Raw genomic sequence first — 25168 nt, 5'->3', positions numbered from 1 at the left:
CAATATGCTATTAACATAATATTTTTCATCTGTTTTGTATCTTTATAAGAGTCTCTTGAATCTCCAATATTTTTTCATTATGGATTGGAATAAAAAGTTTTATTTATTTATTTATTCATAAAACTAATCGCACAAGATTGTCAGGCAGTACACATTTTTTTTTTGTGAGATTTACATGATATTGCGATGTTACTGTTAGTCTCTCACTTTCAAGGAATCTGAGAATATTTACCAGTTTCATTTAAGCACTCCAAACACAAGAACTTTAGTAAGAACAAATTATCAAAAAATTACACTACTAAAAATAGGCAATTAGACCACAACCAAAAGTGTAAATACATCAAACTTCTTCAAAATGACCAAATTGCTGTTGAATCCTCCAAAATAATAAGAATTAAGGAATTACAATAAAGATAATGGGGGTTTGTGTGGTTCTAGATTTGGTGGGTTGCTTTGATGATCTTGGAAATTCCTTTTATGCGACTTTTAAGAGTTTGGGGGGGCAAATTTTGATGTTTTTACTCTTTTGAGCCATATTGTTGTCATTTTAGAAATTTTAGGAATAATTTTATTTGGGTAAATTACACTAACATCTTTCAAGAAATTTTACTTGAATACTGAATATTTCGTATTCCTATCAAATAAAGGGTTTAAATTTTAAAGACATTCGGTAAACTGTCTAGCTTGCTTGTCCAAAACATGCCACTTATTAGTAGGCCGAGCCCCATAATTACCGCAACCCAAACATTTATTTTTTCCCTACGTTGAAATTCTTGTGGTCTTTTATTATTATTATTTTTTATGAGAATCTCTTGTGTAGTCAATTTTTGGTCCTTGCTAATTTTGTAGACTAAAGGAGGTGATGGTTCTCATTACAAATGTTGAATTCCCATTCGCCGAGACAACATTACATACTTAGGTACAGTGTTTTTTGCACCTTATTGTCTCACCACTCTGGGCCAAGAAGTTACGTATTGACTCCAGAATGACGCACTATTTTCTGGTTTAGTGGCACCAGAATTCCTTCATTCCTTAGTCTGTATTGTTGTGTTCTGAGTCTTCTGACCAAATGGGATTTAGATTTTTTTTTTTTTTTTGATATTCTAATCAAAATTTTATTTTAATTTTGTGAGATCTAATGTGAATTTTAATTGCTGATTTGTATAATGTCATACCAATAGCTTGTAAAATCTTTTATAAAATAGTTTGTGACTATAATATTATTTTACATATAGAAGAAGTTTAAAACTATGAAGTTCAAAAAAAAAAAAAAAAAAAAAGAAGTTCAAAAGGTAACCCTAATCTCTCTGTAGTTTGAGAGTTGAAACAGAGAATTTTGGATTTTGGTGGAGAGAGAGAGAGAGAGAGAGAGATTTTTGTTTTTCAGTTTTTTTTTTTTTTTTTTTTTTTAAATGAACTTTTGTGGTGGATTTTGAGTGGGCTACGTGTGGACTGAAATATTTTCATGCATGGTTTGGGGCCTTGGGCTGGACTAAGGCTATTTTATAGGTACTGAAAAAAAGTGGGATTTTGTAAGTTGTTTTCTTTCTATGTGAGTGGGTGTCATCAAGCCAAGGTGACAGAAATTTCTCCATCTCCATATAGAAGATTTGGGATGTCCTATATATTAAAAACAAGGTGGAAGATTTGATTAGGGTATTTTGGCAAGTTTTGGATCCATGATTTAATGTATTGGATGTGACATAAACACGACACGTGTTTAAAATTGATCACGTGTCAATCTTGTATCTTGTCCAATACTCCAATACATTAAATGAAAACCTTACTTATTTAGGCAACATATTAGTGAATTTTTATTGGGTAAAACCTTTTGTGGTTAGGCCCGTCACAATTTATCTAATAAATTTTCCATTGTTATATTTTACTATTGAAAATTAGGATTGAAATAAAACTATTAGGATTCCATTCAAATTAATAAATTTTGCATTTTTTGGACAAACAAATTACCCTCCTTGTGGTTTGACTTTGACCTAATAACAATTTAGTATCACAAGCTTTTTCAATTGTTATTTTTTGACTTGCTTATGTATAGAATTAAATGAATTCGTTAGGGATATTTTGGATGGAACTCCAACAATTTTATTTTTAAAAGATAAAATATAGTAATTGAAAGTTTATAAACTAACTTGTAATAGAATGCAATCACAGATTAATCTTTTGTCACATATTTGAAGTTTATCATGAATTTTTGGAATAGTATTTAATTAAGCATTTGGACAGCAAAATATAATTAAAATTCTGCTCTCCACGTGTCGAATTTCGAGTATGTTTATATGGAAATTTTGCATGATGTGGCAATCACACTTAATTTGTTGTTAGTCTTAAAAAAAAAAAAAAAAAAACTTCTGTCCACGTCCTCGTACTGTTTTGATCATATAATTAGATCCTTGCATCATATAGCTTTATAAGATTGTTAAAAGAAAAAAAAAAATGGAGAACATATAGGGAAAGCTCATGAGAAAGAGAATTCACATAAGCCTTTTCCAAGAGGAGAAATAGGCAGTGTGCAAGGTTTACATTTCCTCATACTATCATAATATCTTGGATTGTATGGTAATGCTTCGAGTTAAGTTAATTGATAAAATCTTTTAACCTTTGATAAACGATTTTACTTGCCCATTCTAAATATTATTTAGTGTTTTGGCATAATGATATCAAACTGAGAAATCCCTTGAAGGGATCAACTTTTGGGCTTGGGCTGAGGTCCAAGTAGCTTTGAATAGTACATATTTAGTTTTCGGCCTAAAATGTTCATTTATGCATTGCAGTGTCTTGGATCAACAACGTTGGAGCTTGGGTTCATGAAGTGGATCAAGAAGCCTTTTGGAGTTGGGTTTGGGCTGGGTTTGATGAGAGGGCAGCAAGGGGACAATTAGTCCACATAAAATTCAAACTCGTTGTTAACGGTAGTGTTAGGTCAAATTGTATTTTTTGTTTTTCAGATTGACTACCATTTCTCATAAATTTTAGAGGAACGTTATTTTTTACTTTTTTTTTTGGATAATGCGGTGCCATTATGCAAAGATAGATACTGATAATCATTATGTTAAAAAAGAGCTCAACTCAACAGGTGGTGGGTTAGCAAAAATAACATGATCAGTTCTTTGAGGGGCACCTAGTTTAGCTAGTGCATTAGCATACTGATTGGCTTCCCTGAATATGTGTTGAATTGTCAAGTTGAGGAAGTTCCTAATCAAGGTCTTGCAATTGATAAGAAGGGGGTTTATCATAACGCTGTTAAGAGACTGTTTAGAGATAGTACGCACAATGAGCTTTGCATCTAGCTAGTCTACCCAAATCAAGTTAAGGAAAAATAAAAAATAAATTTTAAGTTCTCACATATGTCAAAAAGGCAAAAATACATAGTTTTAAAAACCTTATTGGTCAAAGAATTGAAAAATGATCACTTCTCAATATTTACTAGTTGAACTGTCAGTTTTGACTAGTTTTGATTGTTTTACTCGACCGAATTAATGTCCAGTTTCTGTTTAAACCAATCGATCTAGTTTGGTCCAGATTTTAGATTTGAGGATGGTTTTCTAGTGTTCGTGTCTAGAGCACTATGGAAGTATGAATGACCATAGTTTTAAATTTGTCCTGATTTGGCTTTCCGGAGTATAGTATAGATTATTATTCCAATAAGAAACTCTTCCCACCATCAAGTGGTACATCGTATTTTATTAACATAACATTCACTTGTGGGTTATTTATTTATTATAAATTATTTTACTTTATATTTATTTATTGTGTTCTAAAAACAAATTTACAAGTAGCTGAGAAAGGTCCCTCTGAAAAAAAAAAAAAAAAAAAAAGTAGCTGAGAAAGTAATAGCTTGGAATTATTAGACCACCCCCGTATGGTCATGTCAAATTGAATATATTCTACAGAATCTGCAGGATCATAATGATATCTGGATTGGTAGATTTTGCATTCAATATTGGGCTCCAATTTCCTTTACAAAACTATGAGCTTGATTTGTAGGCTTTGATTTTTTTTTTGATGAACGAAAAAGGGTTGGAGGTGATCAACGTGACAATTTTATCTGAGCATGACTATTGTAATACTTTACCCATTAGATTTGGGGTCCTGTTGGGGTGTAGAAGGACCACGGTGAGTTATAACTTTTTAGTCTAACAAGAAACACTAGTGAACATTGAGCTATTGAAGGAGGCAACCCAAATGAGTCTATATTTGAACTCAAACCTTAGACCACACACTTAGCACATCTTGTGTATCAGTATCACCACGACCAGTAGACCACTAGATCACATCCTGGTTCTTTGATGTTGTTTTGGAAATTTACTATGTGAGTTTTTATATTTATGACATATCCAACAGTTTGATTCTTCCGTGCTATTTGGACTTGGTGTTGGATTGCAGAAATTACTCTCTAGAGGCTAGAGCTTTTAAGGTATTTGTACGATCTGTTTATAGAGAAGCTAATAACCAACAACCATGTTATGTAGATAAATTAGCCATTATGAGTGGATGTCAAATGGAGCCCATTGTGTTTTTCAAGTTTTTATTTTTATTTTTAGAAACTTGTGTTTTTTTAAGTTATTGTCATGATGCATTATGTTTTGACCGTTTGTATTTATTTTTTACTAAAATAAAATTCATACTATAGCATAATCCGTGTGTATATACATGTGTGTGTGAAGTTCTTATTTGAAAACTTGAATTTCGGCTTATATTTCTCACCTCATAAGAACTTGTACTTATGAAGTGACCATCATAAGAGCGCATGGCAGTATTATTTGTATATTTAATAGAGTTAAGTTTGTGTGACAATTTTATATTTATTATATTGATAATAACATATTATAATGTCTTAATAAAAAAAATTGTTGTCATTTGTTTTACCTCTATATATATATATATATATATATATATATATATATTAAAAAAGGACTTTTGCACTCAATGCCTTTTTCTTTTTCCCTTTCTCTTAATCTCCACCCCCTTGGCCCCTTCCCATTTTTTTTTCTACTTTTTTTTTTGGCTGAGAATCTTAGTCACTAGTTGAGAAGCATTGTTAATTGGTTTAGCCCTAACCTTGTTGGTTTTGGCTAGGCTATGTTTCTTCCATGTTTCAATATATATGTAAGATAGCACATTTTTTATTTGTACCTGATTTTGCTCATCTTAGTGCTTTCTTTAATCATGGTGTAGCTCTGGTGTGAACATTAGTTTAATTTAAATGTTTCCTCTTCGCAGCACCAAAAGTTGGAGGAAAACATGCATATCTCCGACCAATAAGATTGAAATTATTGAAACAAAAAAAAGCAAGAGAATTTGATATATAATAAGATGTTTGAAAGACATAAGTACATAACAATAGGCTTTTGGTTTAATAATAAGGCCATAGTAATATTATAAGTTGTGAAAATGAGAGGCATTATTTTGATTCTAAATTTAATACAAAAGTGCAAAATGAGTTAAATAAGCATGTTACATTTCTAGTGCTTTGTAATAATAAGCATCTTTATTTTCTTTATTTTTTCTTCTCCCTTTTCATATTATTATTATTATTATTATTATTATTATTATTATTATTTTTATTTTCTCCCTTATTTTATGATTGGAATATGAGAGAATATATGACCACTTTCCCCTCTACAATCCTCACTCCATTTTGAAATATTAATATGTACATATTGATATTTTAAAATGGTTTAAGAGTTTCCAAGAGTTTGTATATGACTTTGCTACCAAAAAGCTGAGTGTTTAGTTTTCTATTTGCTAATATTTGTCACAATGAAAACTTTATACCATTGAAAGATGATTTCATGAATCAAGCTATCAAACAAGATCTTTAAACAAAAAAAAAAAAATTATATTTTATGCTTGGATATGCCTGTAAATACCAATAGAAAGTTATATTATCAATTTAAATATATAATGTTTAATAAATTGACTTGACAAAAATTTATTGTAAGTAATAGTAGTGTAATACTAATATATATCACATCAACAATGTAAACAAAAAATTAATTATTTTTTATTTGTCACAATAAAAAGTTTATACCGTTGAAAAATGATTTCATGAATCAAGCTATCAAACAAGATCTATACACAAAAAATATGTATATTTTATGCTTGGATATGCCTATAAATACCAATAGAAAATTCTAGTTATATTAGCAATTTAAATATATAATTTTTAAATAAATTGACTTGACAATAATATATTGTAAGTAATAGTGTCATGCAAATATCACATCAACAATGTAAACAAAAAAATAATTATTTTTTGTGTTAAAAATTTAAAAATTAAAACACTATAGAACTAATTAATGTAATAAAATTAATAATACATGCATGTAACATCACTCAATCTCTATCCAATGCATTTCTCATAAAAAAAAAAAAAAAATTTCTATCCAATGCATGCATGCAGCATGCTGTGGAAAAATTAATGGATCCAAAGAATCGTGTTTTATATACGAAAAATGATATGTCCATAACATTTTTACAACATTTTTATAACAAATCTTAAATAGCAAGTGGTTATTGGTTGTTATTGTTGAGGCAAAATAGTAATCTTAGGTTCAAATTTGAACTAATAACAACTAACCACCTGTGATTTGTTGTGAAAATATTGTGAATGTAGCATCTCTCTTTATATATATATATATATATATATATATATATATATATGTATGTATATTCTTCCTATGCCGATCCTCGAGCCACTGATTTCCTGAAATTAGGCTACGTAGCAGTAAAATTCTTCTTCTCTTGAATCTTGACATGACAAGTCTTAAGTTTTTCGTTGACTTGGTTTTTCATTATAAAAAATTGATATATATTTTTTAAATTATTCCAAAAAAAAAATCATTTGCATTAAGCAATGGAAAATAAAAAAGAATCAATTTTACACATTCAACCCTTAAAATTATTGTGTAAATTTATACTGACATTATTTACTTTACATATAATTTTTTTTTTTTTTTTAAACTAATAGAAGAGAGTAAATGATATAAGTTATTGCGTGTAAAGAAAAAAAAATAATTTTAAAAAATCAAGAAAAGTTAATATTTTATTATAATGTAATATAAAATAGATAATTTAATATAAGATATTTTAAAAAGTGAGCATGTAAAATAAAAAAAAAAAAAGTAAATTTTTATATTAAAATAACCGAAACTTTTTCAATGTTGTGTATATTAATTACTGCATGATACTGTTTTCCGGGTGTATTTGGTAGTATAGTAGCACTCAGTTATTACCTCTGTCCTCGTTAGTTGATACATTAATTTATAGTATTATAAAAAATTAACAAAAAAAATAAAATAAAATAAAATATACTCTCTCAACAACTAATAAAAAACTAAATTAAATAGAATCAAAACAAGCCGTACATGATCTTCTTCCTTATTGCGATCCACAATGGAGAATTTAAAGGCACTCAGGTATTGAATTCTTTATTTAGCAAAAGTAAAAGCTTTTAGACTTTCTAACTAAGATGTCACTCACCTTGTTGAACATACTCCATTTTCTCTCTCTCTCTCTCTCTCTCTCTCTCAAAAATTAAGGACCAATTTCTCTACAAAAGTTGGATCAGAAACCTAATCAAACTGGCCTTCAAAGAAATATATTAGATAACAAACAATTAATCATGATGAATGATGATCCATGCCTCTTTTGGTGCATAATAAAATATATGACCAACAAACAAAATGGAATTTCAAGACTACTTTACCGATCCTACCCTTTCTTGGATCTCAATTGCATGGGTAATATTGTAACTTCAACACTCATTGAACGTTAACTCCAAACTCCAAAGTCATTTAATTTTTCCCGCGGACCACGGCTGCGCTTGGCCCACCTGTCCTTTTAGCGTTATATAAAGTAATAAAACCTCTCCACTCCTTTCTTTTCTTTTATTTCCTTCCCCACTTCTTACATTAGGATTTAAGCCTCACAAGTCACAACTTTCTTTGGCCTTAAGATCTTCTCTCCTTTCTCTTACTCATATGTCCACGGTTGTACCACCTGTGCCGTCGGCAGCCACCGGCGTCGGCCTCGGCTACGGCATCGCCATTGCCGTGAGTATTCTCGTACTCATCTCTACTATCATGCTTGCTTCGTATGCGTGCGTTAGAATCAAAGCTAACGGTCGTAATAATAGTGGTGGTGGTGGCGATAATAATATCTTGAGAGGAAGGTCTAATCACCAATCTGCAACGAGGATTTCGGTAGAGCCCGTGGTGATAGTGGTGGGTTTAGATGGACCTAACATAGAGTCTTACCCCAAGATGGTTCTTGGTGAAAGTCGACGACTGCCTAAGCCAAACAACGGGCCATGTTCGATTTGCTTGTCCGACTACCAGCCCAAGGATACCATAAGGTGCATTCCAGAGTGCCATCACTGTTTCCATGCAAATTGCATTGATCAATGGCTCCAAATGAGTGCTACTTGTCCTTTGTGTCGAAATTCTCCTGCTCCATCAGGAAACTCTACACCTCTTGCTACTCCTTTGTCAGAATTGGTTCCACTGGCCTCCCATGCCAGGTGATTTTGTAACATTTTTTTTTTTTTAATTGATACAAAAATAGAGGTCTTTTTTTTTTTTTTTTTTTTGTTTCTCACTGTGTATCTTCAAAACTCTTAACTAAAGACTAATCACTTTTTAAGACAATAGGTTCTAGTGGAGTAAATAACTAACTCGAGAATTTTTTTCAAAATGCAAATACCTAGACTTGAACTGGAAGTACTACCAGTTGAACCTAGAACAAGCACTTTGAAACCAAGTGTTCAACCACTTGGCCAACCTACGTGAGTTCAAACATAGAGTTCTTTCATTTTTTGAGATTTCCTTCGTTTAATCGAGTAGTAAAGAGTATTGGGTATGAAGCAATTTATCCATACTTTTAGGGATAAAACTATTATGATGGTGTGCATGACAGCAGGTAGTGGTATGGACCAAAAGTAATAGACTATTAATACGATGTATATTTCACACTTATTTAGGGATAGGTGAAGAGGACAAGCCGTGTAAGCATGGGGTCATTTGGGTTTTTTGGGATAGGTGTTTCAATTACAACGGCTCAAGAGTACCTAACTCTAAATTTATTGTGCTTTCTAGTGTATGTAAATGGGGTCCATAACCATTATAATCTTTTGGTTATATATTTTAATGTGCATATTTAATTTCTCAACAAAGTAGAAAGAAAAGTTGATAGAGATCTTATTATATGGAGTAGTCGGCACCAATACACCACCCAAGGTTTGGTATACTTTTAGTTGGATTGGGTTTTCGGCCATAAATTGCATCAAAGTTCACATTGAAAGTGAGATTACAGGTGAAATAATTTGGTGGGGTTGCCTTAGATTGCGGTTGAAGTTAATGGGGCACGAATTTCCTGCTCCTGCTGCAGATTTATCATCTCATTATGGTTGCATCTGCCATTTTATTAGATTTATAGTTTCTTTTGCTGAATTGTAGCCATTCTATTGTAGTTGGAGATATTATTCCTGTCTTCTTTGGTGCAGCATGGCTCACGGAGAAAAATCTTTATTATGTGTTGGACGTATGAGACTAATGTTTCGCTAATATGTAGATCTCATGCATGTGGGATGCTTATGTTAGTGAGACATTGATGTTATACATGTGAGACTCACATATTAGTGAGATATTGGTCTTATACGTTCGGTTTAAGAGATACTTTCTTGGGTATGAAGTAGCGTCATGGTTAACCAATTGTTGATGTCACATGCACATGAAAAATGTTTTGATTTTTTCTATTATGTTGGCGTTAGGAACAATCTCTCTGGTCATTTGGATGAGTTATTTGTTCAAACTTCACAGTGATATGATATATGGATCAGTTTTCTGTTCAAACTTCTAAGGGGTATTAAAACAATACGTCCAACATAATAATTTTTTTTTAAAAAAAAAATTGGGCTTTAAATTAAATGATTTACTACTATCCCAACTTTATCAATTAATCATACCAATAAATTTAAATAAAGTACACTTGTGACCGTTGGAATTTGGGCTTATTTTTATTTTGGCCCTTGACATTTGAAAGTTTTTATTTTAGTTCCTCATGTTTAATTCAGTTTTTTATTTTGTCCAAATTATTGATTTGTGACACACCTCAAAAAAAAAAAAAATTTAGCCTTTGAATAATTTAGTTATTTTTATGGAATCACTCCCATATTTAGATTTGGCATGCATGTATTTAGGGTTGTAAATAAACCAAGCCTTTTATTAAATAGCTTGGAGTCTCGGACTTGGCTCGATAAAAAACTTTTCTATGTTTTTTTATTTTTAAAGAAGCCAAATTTGAAGGCTTGTTTAAAAAAAGAGTTGAGCCCAAGCAAAAAATATTGTTCATGAACATTAGTGCTCAAACAAAACAAGTTTGAGCCTATGCTTATTTATGGGCTTGGAAATAACTTCATATAAATTTTACAAATAAACCTCATATCTTATTAAGACTTTAATTAATTGAGGGATTCAACTGCAGCAGCAGCAGCTATGCAGAGGAATTTTGGGGTTTGGGAGAGATGAGTCTGTATGGTGTAGACAAGTTGTTTGAGTGAAGATTTCTGTATTTTGAGATTTGGTGGGTAGAATTTGGCTCTGATGTTTGTGATCAGGAACAGAAAATTACAAATTAACATAGGAAAAGTATGACGATTTTTGGAAACATAATTTTCTTGTAAATCTAAGCTAGGGCCTCTCTCTCTCTCTCTCTTTTATTTATTTTTTTTATTTTAATATCTTCTATCCATTTGCTCTGAGGCTCTCTCTCTCTCTTACACACATTTTTCATGCACACCAATGACTAGAGAGCCTACCCTACTGTGGGTTTTCTTCACTCTTTTATAATCTCCCTCCACTAGCCGTTTCTTTGTTCTTTTTTCTCTTATGATTCTGAGATTAACTCATAATAAAATACTGTTACTTTAAACAAAAATGTGGGGGCTTGGATAACAAATAAAAATGGAACTTTTGGGTCATTTGTTGAAATTGAGAATTTTGATAAAATAGATTTAGAACATGATAAATAACTCACAACATAAGGATTTCAAGTTCCTTAAAAAAAAAAGGGATTTCAGGTCCACATGTATTTGAAAAAATAAAATTAAAATCATGAACAAAATTAACTTGATAAATGAGAGAGATTAGAGAATTTAGGTATGTTGTTTTAATTTATTCTCCATCAGGGGGTCCCTTGCCTTTTTACAAAATGATCAAGTGGGGTTTGATTTGGACGACAATGAAAAGGGTGTCGTTTTTGACGGGGTCAACGAAAATGAAAAGAGATGGGTCATTAATGAAATGTTCACTAGTCAAAACATCAATAGCAAATGTTAATGACTGGCTTTACTCCTTGATCAAGTCTCGGACCTCACCAATTGGAATTTGTAATCACTTTAAAGACTTTTCCTCATGTTTATGATTATCTAGAATGTGTACAAATTCTAGGATTGCTTAAATAATTTGAAAGTCCTATATACCAACATTTCTTATTAATATATCAACTAGGGTGTTTAAACCTGACTGAAAACTGCAGTACTGACGAAACCGACCTGTAGTCCATTTTATTCAAAGCTCCTGCCGTTCCTGACTGGCAACGTGTCTTCCTGCCTCCCATCTTTAATCTTGAATTTAGGAGGCAAAAGGATGGAATTTGGGGAAAAAAAGATAATAAATCTGCTCCAACCAAATGAACTGAGTTTTCCCACTCAAATGTCAATGCAATAAGATGCCTTCCATGTTTCAGCCTTCATAAACATATTTTAAGAGTGTTGCTCAATTATGAAAATTATGTTTGACAATATGTCATTGTTCTGCTGGATGTTCTAGTAAGATTTCCGAAATGTCTCTGTATTGAATTGCAATAATAAGTTCTTTGAAATACAATTTCTCATTTATAGAAAAAAACTGTAAAAAGAAAATCTTAAAGGGGATCTTGAACACTCTATTAACATATTTTTTTTTGGGTTAATGCCATCAAATGAGCATGCTATGTTAGTTTCATCCCTTTTATAATTTTTTTTAATAGAGTTGTGCAACTATAAAAAAATCTTAAACTTGTTTTTAACATTTGGATAAGAATTTTTTATTTCCTTAATAATGTACTTACAATCATGCACTTATGAAAAATTATAGACCTCAACACGAATGTCTATGGATAATTTGTGAGAGTTTAGATTGAATGTAGTAGAAGGGGATATTCAGAGAGAGAGAGAGAGAGAGAGAGAGAGAGAGAGAGAGAGAGAGAGAGAGAGAGAGAGAGAGAGAGAGAGAGAGAGAGAGAGAGAGAGAGAGAGAGAGAGAGAGATGTAAGTTACTAATCACAGATAATGACGGATGATATTATTACAAATTTTCTAGTGTTACAATTTTTCTTTTTCAAGATGACAATCAGACCAACTTTTTTCTTATGTATTTTTTTTCCATAAAAAAAAAAAATTTCTTAGTTTATTTATAATATTTTCGTGTACCCAAAATATATAATAAATTTGAATGTGCATCCAAGCAACACAACTTGCAAATTACACATAGTTACACCAACATCAAGTAAATGAGGTAGTATCTCATGGAGTGTAGATTATTGTCTCAAGTAAAGAATTGGTAAAAGTATGGGTTGGGTGTCTTGTAAACATCCACTATCAATTTGAAAAGGATTTGCCATTTTCTATTTATAGTGTAGCTGCAATGTGCATAAGAGGTATGCATCATAATTTAGAAACGAAATAAGATGTTTACAGCATTGTTAAATCACAAGAATCTTAAAACCCAAGATTTTAGGAGAGCTGTGTATCTTGTAGAGATGAAGTCGGAGATTCTCAAGTAATATAATGCTGAACCTTTTAACTGCTTTTAGACTTTTGAGTTCATTATTAGCTCTTGCTTTTGCACTTTATCACTATAGGCAGAATACAAATCATCTGTATCATTTTTTGTGTATCTTATATTCTACCAATAACAACTTCTCATGTATTAATTTTACTTTCCTTATAAAATAATTGTAGTTGAAAATGGAAAAAATTATACATATAACAAGTTGTGATTGTTGGAATATAGAATGATACACAAAAAATGGTACAAAGATTTGTATTCCTACTAACCAACCCTGCTTTATGTAGTCAAATTTATTTTATTCAAGTATCTTAAAAACTATCCAACGGCCACTTTGCAAGCAGGAACAAGCTGGAGGAGATAAAAAGATAATGGGAATAAAAAACAAAAAGAGAAAAAGAATAGTGGAATATGGATCGCCAAGGGACACAGGTGGAGCAAAGGTCCACCTAAATTACTGTGGCCCAAAATTAAATGGGCCTGTCGTCAAAACATTAGTTTATTTTCTCCCAAGTTCTGTTCTAGCTTAACTCTGTGAAGACAGTCCAACCCAGGTTGCTTTGCTTGTGGGCCTGTCTAAAAAAAAAAAAAAAAACATTGTATGTACAAGTAGTACGGGGCAAACGTGAAATAATACATGCACCTCTCTCTCTCTCTTTTTTATTTTTTGGATAATTCAATAGTTGGGAAGGAGGATTTTGAATTCTAAATATTTTCGTTAGAAACACCAAAAAAGTATCAACCAATTAGGTTACATTGCTCTTAGTAATAGTATGCACGTCATAGTAAATGTTGAGAACATATCATACTTGTCATCCTATATATTTGTATATCAAATTTAAAAAGAATAATTTATTATTTGAGCATAAGAAATTTGTGCAAGTCAGAAAAATCACAGCCCTAAACTTGAGCATGATTTATGAGAAATTACTATTTCTATGGAAATTACAATTCCTTATGGAGCTAACTTTCCTCTCTATATAGTGGCATTTATGTATAAGTGAACTGTAGTTTAGGATTTAGCTTTATATAAAGGCATATGGCTGATCTTAACTAATCTATTGATGATCCATAGTGGCCAAAAAAATTAGGGATTAAGACTTCTTGTTGATGATTTCACTTCTAGGTGGAACCATGAATATTTTTTTGGGGGGGGGGGGGGGGGGGGTGAAGGGAGACCGGGGGTAGCTTATGATATTGATATTACAATTAAGAATAACTCAAAATGTGTATGAGAGAGAGAGAGAGAGAGAGAGAGAGAGAGAGAGAGAGAGAGAGAGAGAGAGTACAAATTTTAATATTAAAGCAAGTCAAAACTTAATATAATAATTTTCTTGTGTGTGTATTTTAAGATAATTTATCATCTTTATAAATTTTAAAGAGTATACACAAATTGCTTAATTTGTTTACGTCATTAACAAACAATACGAAACTTTACAACGAAACCAATAATAGCCTTAATTCAAAATAAAAACATGAGCCAATGTGAAGGATGAGTCTACAACGAGTAACATGATCATCCTGCTTCACAAAAATAGACTTCGAGCTGAGGTGCTCACTGCTCATATGACGACTACAATATTTAATGACGAGGAACATATGCTATGGGCATCCACAGTGACCAAAAAGAAAAATACCAGGGACGTACGTATGCTCTTTAAGCACTTACGAGAAAACTAAATTAAACGAAAAATGCATAGAAGTCACCAAACATTCATCTAACTTTTTCATGCTTCATGATTATTGGTAAGTTGAAATAACAAAAATTCTAGTATCACATAAATTAATAATTAAAAAAAAAACACAAGACTTATCACAGGTGTTCACATTGCGGTGAATTGTGAGTGGTGAATAAAAAAATAATAAGTTCATGTGAAAGCAGTAAACAATCAGTCATAGTTTACCACGTAAAATAATTATGACAAAATGTTATGACATGTTTATGTTGTACAACATTATTGCTGTATTATTGCTGCCATGAGTACCATACCATCACCGTGACTATCTGCAACATATAATCCATCTCAGGTACACAGAAAGTGACCGATCATGAATTCAACTCAGCCAATCCCACAGCTGATTAACCTCAATGAGGGGATCAATAAACATAGTCACTAATAAAATCTTGTTTTATGATAGCAACAGTTCAGTATAGTGGACTGGTCACCCAAAATATGCCATCAAATCTCATTGTCATAAACAAATTTCCATGCCATTATCAAGGAACACACTGAATTACCTTTTAAAATCAATCCACAATTTCATTCCTAATCTTAGTGTGAGTTTGGATGTTGCTGAAAATTGAAAGTTAGTGTGTTTGGCCTTTTTTATTTTTTTGTGGGTCTCATGCACTCTTCATGCGACCTGCAAGTACATAATTCAGCAAATTTTAAGTTGAAACTGGGTCTCATGACACTATTCACACGTTTAAAAATTATTTCGCTACAGTGTTTTTAGTTTTCATAAATAAGCGGTATCCAAACAGACCATTAAGCATTGAGGATTTCATGGTCAGCATTCATCAAACCTTAATATCTTCTGCCACAACTTTCTCACCAAATAGATTTTGTAATTTTGTGACAAGCACATTTCACCAACTCCATATTTGTAGTCTATCCTTCCCTCATTTCTCTTGAGGATCAAAATGTTTTGTCGCATTATATATTGGTGCATATTTAGTGGCGGCTTTGGAAATTTTTTTTGGAGTGGTCACTAAGAAATTTAAAGTATACAAAATCTAATAAAACAATAACTTGAATATTTGCTACAATCATAAATCGAGGTACTAAGTAGAGTAAAATTGTTGTGACTACAAAGCCAAAAAAAAAAAAAAATTGTCGTTACCATTAAGGAGAACTGATAACCACAATATTTTTCTTGGTACCATTTTTTAACACTTCATGATCAGGTCCATTCAGGGGTGGAGCTGTGTTGAAGGGTGGGGGGCCATTCCCCCCCCCCCCCCCCCAAATTTTGAATTTTTTAAAAATATATATAATTATTTTAATGTTTTCAAAAATTAGTCTTAAAAATAAGAGTTGGCCCCCCCAAATATTTAAATTAGTCCAATGATGCTCTTAAAAAAAAAAAATCATTCTAATAGTTATAAAGATATAACTTTTTTTTCGCAATTTTATTTTTTATTGTAAAATGTACTCTTATTTTTGTTAAATATTTGATAAAGTTTGGCATCAAACATATTTAAATCTATATTTTTTTAAACCTGTTATGTGGTGATTAACAAGTCATTGATTCATTAAAAAAATCTTGTCACTAAAACTATACATGAAATGTGTCTTTAGTTGTCACATAATAAGTTAGAGCAAGATAGCCTTAAATATGTTTGGAGACTACTTTATTTCTCTTAGTTTTGGATCATTTATATTTTTGAAAATTTCATTAGTTCAATTGAAAGATATTTTACTTACTTTAGTATAAAATTTGAAAATTTGTATTTAAAATGAAATTTTCTAAAAATTTCACTATGAAATGGAAAAAATGAATTTTATTTTATGAAAGATCGCCATCAAACATAATTTTGATTGAAAATACTAAGTTTTTTTTTGTTAGGTGTATGTATATATATATATATATAACTTTTTTTTTTAGAAAGAATATATATAACTTATCAAATATAAAAGTGTGTATGTGTGTGTGTGTGTGTGTGTGTGTGTGTATAATAAAAAAACATGTGTATATATATATATATATGTATGTATGTATGTATGTGGGAGTTGTCTTGATAAATATATTAGTACCGCAACTTAGCCACCCAAACAAAATTCCTAGCTACGCCCCTGGGTCTATTATCCTCTCAGGATTAAGAGTTCATGTAAATATAAGTCGTGAGTTTATTATTCATTTGACAGTCGTTAGGAGAATAATAAATCTCACAGCGGTCCAGTTCAATATGTCTTAACTCTTAAGACATATTAACATACCAATTAGAAATCTCAATTTTCATGATCAAGACAAATTATCTTAGTTGATATGTTATAGTCTTCGTAGATGAAATGCCCAATTTCATCACTGACTACGAACTTCATTTTGAGTTTATAAAGAACTTGTGATTTACATCTTCTGTGACTAAATCACATAAATCACATACAATGCATCTCATGGACTATATGATAATGTCTCAATATTCATGTTACCATTATTTTAGATAATAATAAAATAACTTTATTAAACACAACATTGAGTCATACATAATGTCATACACATAGCATCATACAATAGGATTTAAGGGCACTAATCCTAACAAATTGAAATTAGAGATTACTTTTATTGAATAGGTTGAAGGAACTACAAATTTGAATGTTTAACGATTTTTATCTTTTTTATATATATATAGTAGGCTTTTTGTTGAATAATTAGATAGCTTGTCGTTGTTTGGTCTTATCTTGTTTATGTTTGTTGTTATTTGGGCTAATACTTATTATTGTTATTTAAGTTTTTTTTTTTTGTAATTTTATAAAAGGGATTAAGGATTATGTTTTGGAGGGGGAAGGGGGGGAGACAGAATTAATTTTGGAATAATGCTATGTCCATAATATTTTTACAACAAATTTTATGCAAAAAGTTGTTATTGGTGGATAAAAAAATAATATTAGTATTTAGCCCAAATTAGAATCAGTAACAACTTACCACATTGAATTTATTATAAAATTATTGTGAAAATATTGTGAATGTAGCATTGATCTTATTTTTGTTAAACCCAACTTTTTGTACTTCTTAAGCCAAGGTGTTCAACATATTTATTAAGGTGGTCACAATAGGTTAATTTAACATGTAATTCTTTTTTGGCAAGTGAATCACCTTGGCTTGCATGTAGAACCGTCGGTGTGTATATTTTGTCACACCCATTGGATTTTGATCTTGTTCTATACTCCTTCCATGTTTCAACTTTCAAGCCTCGATCAAAACCAACCACTTGGTCTCTTTTATTTTTTTTCCCTAAGTTAAATCCCCTTCAAACATAATATGCTTTTATTATATTTTATTTGTCGATTTAACTTGATTTTACTTTCTCTTTTAAGACTTTAGGACTTTTCTAATCATGTTTCTTTTTGCTATTGATTTATTATATTGTTAGTTTGGGTGGCATATTCCATATATGAAAGAATCAAGGGTAACATTTCAATACTTTTGAGTTAGGATTTTGAGCATGAAATTTTGTCAAAATGTTGAAAGAGTTTGAAGGCTGAAGCAAAACTCAAGATCGCTTTAGTGAAATATTAAAGTAGGCAGAGATTTCGTGAGTCACTCACTCGACATTCTCTAAAGTGAGATAATGCAGAATTGGATTTAGATACCAATTTGACAACCTGATTAAACCCTATTTTGTGCCACTATATAAGCTTAATATTACACAACTTTCTGACCTAAGAAAAATTGCCATACCAAAGCTAAACAGATCATGTTTTATTTATTTTTCCTCTTGAGCCAAACCGAAATACCTTTGTTTTACCCCTCAACTTGTTTAGAATAATTAGAGGAGATCGAATTCAAACCTAGATTATTTCTACTGAGAGAATAGAGTGTCATTGAAACACTAAACTCTTGACAAGAATTCATGTATTTAATTAGAGTTTTTTAGTTTTGAAAAGTTAAATTCCAATAACAAAAATTGAAAAAAGAAAAAGGAGACTTTGTTCGATGCTTGAGTACATAGCATACGACAAGCAGAAACGCACTTTCCAACAAAGATTATAGAGACACGAGTCAGTACAAGACTCTATAAAGACTTGCGAGTGGATGAGAGTGGTGAAACTTGAGAGCACAATTATCACTCCCATTTTCATGTTGATCGACTTCAGACAATGACAAGTCGAGCACCTCCTTCCACAGAATCCACACCAGTGCACTCAGCCTGTGCAGATCACACGTGGAAGAATTATTTTTTGTGTGAGCTAAAGCTGCTAATTCAACCAAGCTATCATCATCAGACTTGATTTATTTAAACTAATATTTAGAGCAATCGCATCAATTGGTGCACTTTTTTTTTTTTTTTGTTGTCTTTTTTAGTATAAGAAGAACTTACTTTCCTTCTAAAAAAAAAAAAAAAGTAAGAATTTATTTCTTCTATTTTACACAACTATTTTTCAAATCATTTCATATCAGATTATCTATTTTATATTACATTTTATTAAAAACTATTTGTGTGTTTGGAGAGAAAGAGAGATCTAAGGTGAGAGAAAAATATATATAAAATATAAAATACAAATGAATAGTTGTTAGGCTTAAATATGTACGTTTAACACGTTTTTCTATTATGCACAGCCTAGTGCAAAGTGCGAGCGCGCTTAAGGATTGGTTTGCGTCAATGTTCTCTGTGAAGAAAAAATTAAAGAACAGATTTTTCCGTGAGATATCATCTCCTATATTAAGACACACAAGATATGAAGGCTTAATCAATCAGTTAATATGACTTGTGTCCTTTTCAAAATTCCACGTTAGAACAGGACACAAGCCCTTGCCCTACTTTTAATTGATTAAGGCAGCAATTATTTGACGTTGCACTTGTTTGAGCATCTGCATTCCAAGCACATGAACCATCAGCATCTGCATGATGCACGTGAAGATGCTAGCTCAATTTATTCAAATAGCAACAAATTACAAATGCTGGCGCAGGTTACTAGCTATCATCTTTCCTTTTCCCTTAATCTCGGTTTTTTTTTTTTTTGACCAAACACCGGTTTGGATTATTATTATTATTATTTTGCTAAAAGTTTATTTATTTACTAAGCAGAAGCAGCAGCAACAACACTAATCTAACTAATGAGAAATAATTACTTGGAAAAATATTCTTCTAAACTAATAGATACATAATATGGAGGCTAAGATCAACTCTCTATATAGGCTAGGTTTTTTGTTTCTCCAACCTCTTAAGAAGTTGTGTATAAAATCATTTCCACTTAAGGCTTAATAAAGCACAAGGGCCAAACTTTAGTAAAACATGTAAGATCTTGAATTTGCAATTTTCGATCGATCGATTAGAACCAATCAATCAAAGAGTAGTCAAAACTTCATAAACTACTTCTCTTGAGCTACTTCTTGCACAAATTATTTTGAACTTGATTGAAAATGACAGAGCATAATATTACAAACACATTTAACAATTTACATTGCCGTAAAATTTGGCATATTTGAGAATTAAAATCTTTTTTGTCGCATGGTGCCTATTTGTCACATCAATTGAATTTTAACACGTCTAGTATACTCTTGAGTCGTTACTATATAGGGCTCGAAACCAAACACTGGTCTCTTTCGTTTTTCCCAAGCTGTCCTCTCCAAACAGACTATATATTGCCTTTATCAACTTTTGTTTGGCTATTCAACTATGACTTTCTCGTTTGATAATGACTTTAAGGACTTTTCAAATCATCAGTGGCGGCTCCAAAATTTTTTTTTTAAGGGGTCGGTGGAGTTAGAAATTTATCATAGGGGCATGTAAAACAATAAAATAATTAACTTTTTTTTTAATACGTGTAACTTCCATATTATATACATTATATTATAACCTAAAATAATATTCTAAATATAATTTAGTATAAATATCGATAAGAAAACAACCATTGAATGCAAAAATAAATATAATTAAATAACTAATAACATATATGGTCAATCTCTTGGAGTCAGACTAACTGTAAATGTAAAATTAAGAAGAAGAAAAAATAGTAACTAATATAAGTTTTAACTTTTGAAGTGTATGACTTCTTAACCATACACGTGGTTAGTCCCTTGAAACTGGAGCAAGCACTAAAATAATTTTTGGATTTGGAAATCTTTAGAGCATTTATCAAACTACTTGATCAAATAAAGAGAAAAACTAAGAAAACATAGAAGGGAAAAAGAAAGATAGAGAGAATGAGAAAAGAATCATAGATATAGATATAGATCTATTGGTTGTAATAGTGTGTACTTTTTAGTTGATGAAGAAGAAAAGTGCAGGGAAAAACAACTTTATTCTACTGTATGGGAAAATAAGCTAAAGTCTTGGAAAAAAAAGGATTTTTTTTTAATGAATGAGCAAAAATTTGAAATTTTTTTTTTCTTTCTTATAAAATTAAATATATTTTTTTGTAGTGTTATTTGTACAACACTTTCACAATGAAACCTAAGTGACAAGTTGTTACATGTAAGAAAAAAGTGATGTTAGTTGTGAGTTCTAATAAAAACTAGTTACAACTTGCCATTTGTTAAATTATTGTAAAAATATTATGAAAGTAGCATTAAGATGATCTTATTCAAACTTATGTCAACTACTATATATATATATATATATATATATATATATATATATATATATATATATATATATATATATATATATATATATATATATATATATATATATAATTATGGCCAGGTCAGGGGGTTCATTTGAACCCCCTGGCCTTAAAGGTAAAGCCGCCCTTGCAAATCATGTTTCTTGATTTCTGATATTGATTTCTTGGATGTTTTATAAATATTCAAGATTTTTTTTCCTAGGAGAGAGAGGAAGAACTAAATTAAGAAGCCATTCAACTACAAAACTCTTAACAGCAATTTATATATTTGATTAGAGAGTTGTTAAGGTCTGAAACAAGTTAAATTCCAATCACCCAAAGGAATTTGGTTGAATGGTTGAGTACAAAACAAAAAGACGAGCAGAAGCATATATATAACATCCAACGAAGATCACAGAGACAAGACTGTAGGCACGTAAGGACTTGCAAGTGAATGATGAGAGTGGAGAAACTCTTACATATAAGGAACAGAGATATAGAGTACATGGTCATAAGTAATTCACGTTGTGTGGTTCAGTAACAGAGGGCCACCGGAAAGAATTTGATTGAAGATTTTGTTTCCACATGCGTGGGAGGGCCATCACCAGTCATCGGTCACCACTGTCACAAGCTGCTTTGCTATGCTAACCACCAACAAGTTGGGACGATGGGTCATAGATATAGCATTTTCATAGGGTTTGCTGATATATGTCCTTAAAAGCATACGTTACTAATCAATTTTAAAAAACTTTTTATGAAATAATTGAAAAAGTAACTAATTTTTTGACAGTTTTTTCAATTTCTCTTAAAAAGTTTTCTAAAATATATTAGCCGAATATTTTTTTTTATCAATTTTTTTTTCATGTGTTTCACATGGTTTGTTGTGATTTGAGTATTTAGCCAACAGGGATGGAGCTAGGTAGGGGCAGCCCCGACCTTAAGGGAGAAAATGTAGGTATATTTGGACCCTCTTTTGCAAAATTCTTGGCCCCTCCTCTACAAATTTATATTGATTGCATTAGTTGTAAAATATCATAAGAACCTAATTTTTCCCAATCAACTTTAAAATAACTGTGCAACTGAATGTTTTGGTAATTCTTTAGATTTGGGCAATGGTTTTTGGTTCACGATGCAGAAGATATGATTTGGGATAATATAAAAAAAATTGATAAGGAAATAATATTTTAATGAAATGTCTTGTAAAATAGATAATCTAGTGTGTGTTTGGCTCAAGATTAAAAAGCCAACTTATTTTACTATTGAGCTTATTTTTGCTACTATTTATGGGTTCTATTGTACTTTTTAGTACTATTCATGGGTCATAGTGTACTATTTCAGCTAACTTTTACCTTTATCTATAGTTCTTTCAGCAAAAAGTTTTCAGTTTTAATAAAATAAATAGATCCCAAACAGACCTCTAATGTTGGACGTTTTGAAAAGTGAGTATGTAAAAAAAAAGGTTTTTATGTAAAATATATAGACATAATTTTTTGTATGAATTGATACGAATGTTCTAATGTAAGAAGAAAGAATGTTGCATTACAATGTATTACGAAATAATGATTACTGCATCTTTGTCTTTGTAGATTGTTTCTTATATACTAAATAGATACTTATTTGGAATGTTATATATTGTCTTATATTTTGACCCTCTTAACTCAAAATTCTAGCTTCATCCTTGGATTTAATTAAGTGTAAAAGATGTTGCTTGAATCATGAAATAGGAAAAAAAAATTGTAGTTTAATGAATTGGAATTTATCAGTGTTTTCAACTTAAATATCGATGATTCAAATCTCATCTCCCCGCTATAAGTATTGAATTAAAAAATAAAACAAACAAATAAACCTACAAAAGATGTCAAAAACTATGAAAAATATTGTAACAGTTGCTCCTAAATTATAGCAGGTGAACAATTAATGATTTGTACGGTATGGGTTATGGGTCAGCTGGGTGGTTAGTACTTAGTAGGTATCTGTTACATTAATTATCTTTATTTTATACGTGGAAACTGAAAAAACTCAATGTTTTTGTTTAGCTAATGAATTAGCTCAAAACGTTTGATTCTTGAACTTTGAAGCTATTATATTAATGGGTCATCTGGGTGGTTAGTACTTAGTAGGTATCTGTTACATTAATTATCTTTATTTTATACGTGAAAACTGAAAAAACTCATGTTTTTGTTTAGCTAATTAGCTCAAAACGCTTGATTCTTGAACTTTGAAGCTATTATATTAATGGATCATGCTAATAGATGCTTTTAAGACATTAGTTAATAATTCATTTTGGGAAGGTTTTGACATTATTTTTATGAAAAATGAAAAAATTTGTCAAAACATTAATTATTTTTTTCTCCTATAAAAACTTTCTTTAAATGGATTATCAATCAATATCCTAAGGACATTCGTTAGCATTTTTCTATATCAATACTTTATTTTATACGCGAACATTGAAGAAACTCATGTTTTTGTTTAGCTTAAAACGTTTGATTCTTGAACTTTGAAACTATTATATCAATGAGTCATGTTAATAAGTACTTTTAGGACATTAGTTAATAATTCATTTTAAGAAGGTTTTGACACTACTTTTATGAAAAATGAAAAAACTTGTCAAAACATTAATTTTTTTTTTTCCCATATAAATTTTATTTAAATGGATTATTAATCAATGTTCTAAGGGTATTCGTTAGCATTTTCCTATATCCATATTAGGCTCAATCTCTCTAAGTCAATTATCACTTCAAATTGAGTGATTGAGTGTAGAGAAAGCAAGTTGATGAAATTAAGGTCAACACAGATAGAAAATACGTGCATGCATGTGTTTCTATTAATATAAAGAGTAGTGAAACAACAAAAATCATGTGCAACAAGTTTAATCCGATATATAAATTGCATATGCATGTATCTAATTTGCTAATATATTATTATTAGTATGTAATAGTATATGTAATACACCAGCATACATGTTTTTGAGAAAAACATATACAAACCTTTATATTTTATATATAGTATATAAAAACTCAGTTTTTTTCTGATTAAAGAAAAACAATTAGTTTTGATAATTTATAAAATGTACTTAAATAAATATATTAATAAAGTTGTCTATTACTACTCTTCATCAAAGAAAAAAAAAATCAGTAAGTTCATATAATATTACACGTCCATAAATCAAATTCATTAATAATAAGTTATAAGTAAATAACAATAAAAACCAGTGGAACCCATTAAGTCCTCAGAATCAATCTAAAACTTAAATGTAAGGGTAATTTTACCAGAATATAAAAAAAGAGGAGAAAATTATATATTTCAGTTTTACGAAGTAGTTAAAAAATTATATATTTCAGTTTTACGAAGTAGTTAAAAAATTTGTGGGATTTCATCAGTGTTTAATTGCTTGTTCGTTCGCTCGTTCGTTTTTTTTTTTTTTTTTTTTTTTTTTTTTTTTTTTTTTTTTGAGAAGATAGTGAAGGAGTTGATCATTGTATAGCTCAAGCGAACAATGAACACCTACAAATTAAGAAGGAGATTTGAATAAACACTGGATAGTGGAGTGCCAACCAATGGGTATTAATTTGATTCTTTTAAGTACTCGCTCTAAGGGTCTGGTTTTAATTGCATCATGTTTTATTGTGAACAGAAAACGAGAGACGTCTCGAGATATCTCTTTTTTTATTAGGTCATACAAGATAAGGTGACTTTTTTCGATTGTGTTGTGTCTTATTCAAATTAATCTCACCATAGAATTAATAGGGCACACAACCCTTGCCCCACTTCTAATTGATTGAGATAGCAGCGATTAATTGATGTTGCACCCGTTTGTGCATCTTACTTCGATCATATATATGGTATCTCTTCTCTTGCATTAAAATGCATGCCAAACACATGCACATTGGCAGATGCTAGCTCATTTAGCGACAAATTAATCACAAACGTAGGTTCAGATTACTATCATCTTTCCTTTTTGCTTATCCTATTTCAAGTTTGCAACGGTTCCATTTTTGTTTCTTGTATTTTTGAGATTTCCTTTTCACCTAACGTTTGTTTGGATTATTATTA

General features: G+C 30.6%; 1 protein-coding gene across 1 annotated transcript; it reads left to right on the top strand.

Moving 5' to 3' along the window:
• The first annotated feature begins 7924 nt into the window (after nucleotides 1–7924).
• Nucleotides 7925–8601, top strand: LOC142617540 (putative RING-H2 finger protein ATL69). The gene has a single exon (XM_075790437.1). It carries the CDS (start codon nucleotides 8001–8003, stop codon nucleotides 8541–8543), a length of 543 nt encoding a protein of 180 aa, XP_075646552.1. The 5' UTR covers nucleotides 7925–8000; the 3' UTR covers nucleotides 8544–8601.
• Nucleotides 8602–25168: the final 16567 nt, after the last annotated feature.

This window comes from Castanea sativa, chromosome 11 (genome assembly GCF_040712315.1).
Source record: "Castanea sativa cultivar Marrone di Chiusa Pesio chromosome 11, ASM4071231v1".
Taxonomy (NCBI): domain Eukaryota; kingdom Viridiplantae; phylum Streptophyta; class Magnoliopsida; order Fagales; family Fagaceae; genus Castanea; species Castanea sativa.
Note: the sequence above shows the minus strand (reverse complement) of the source record. Positions and strands in the feature narration are given on the sequence as shown.

Excerpts from the sequence above, each read along its gene's own strand:
- LOC142617540 (XM_075790437.1), top strand. The coding sequence starts at position 8,001 with ATGTCCACGGTTGTACCACCTGTGCCGTCGGCAGCCACCGGCGTCGGC.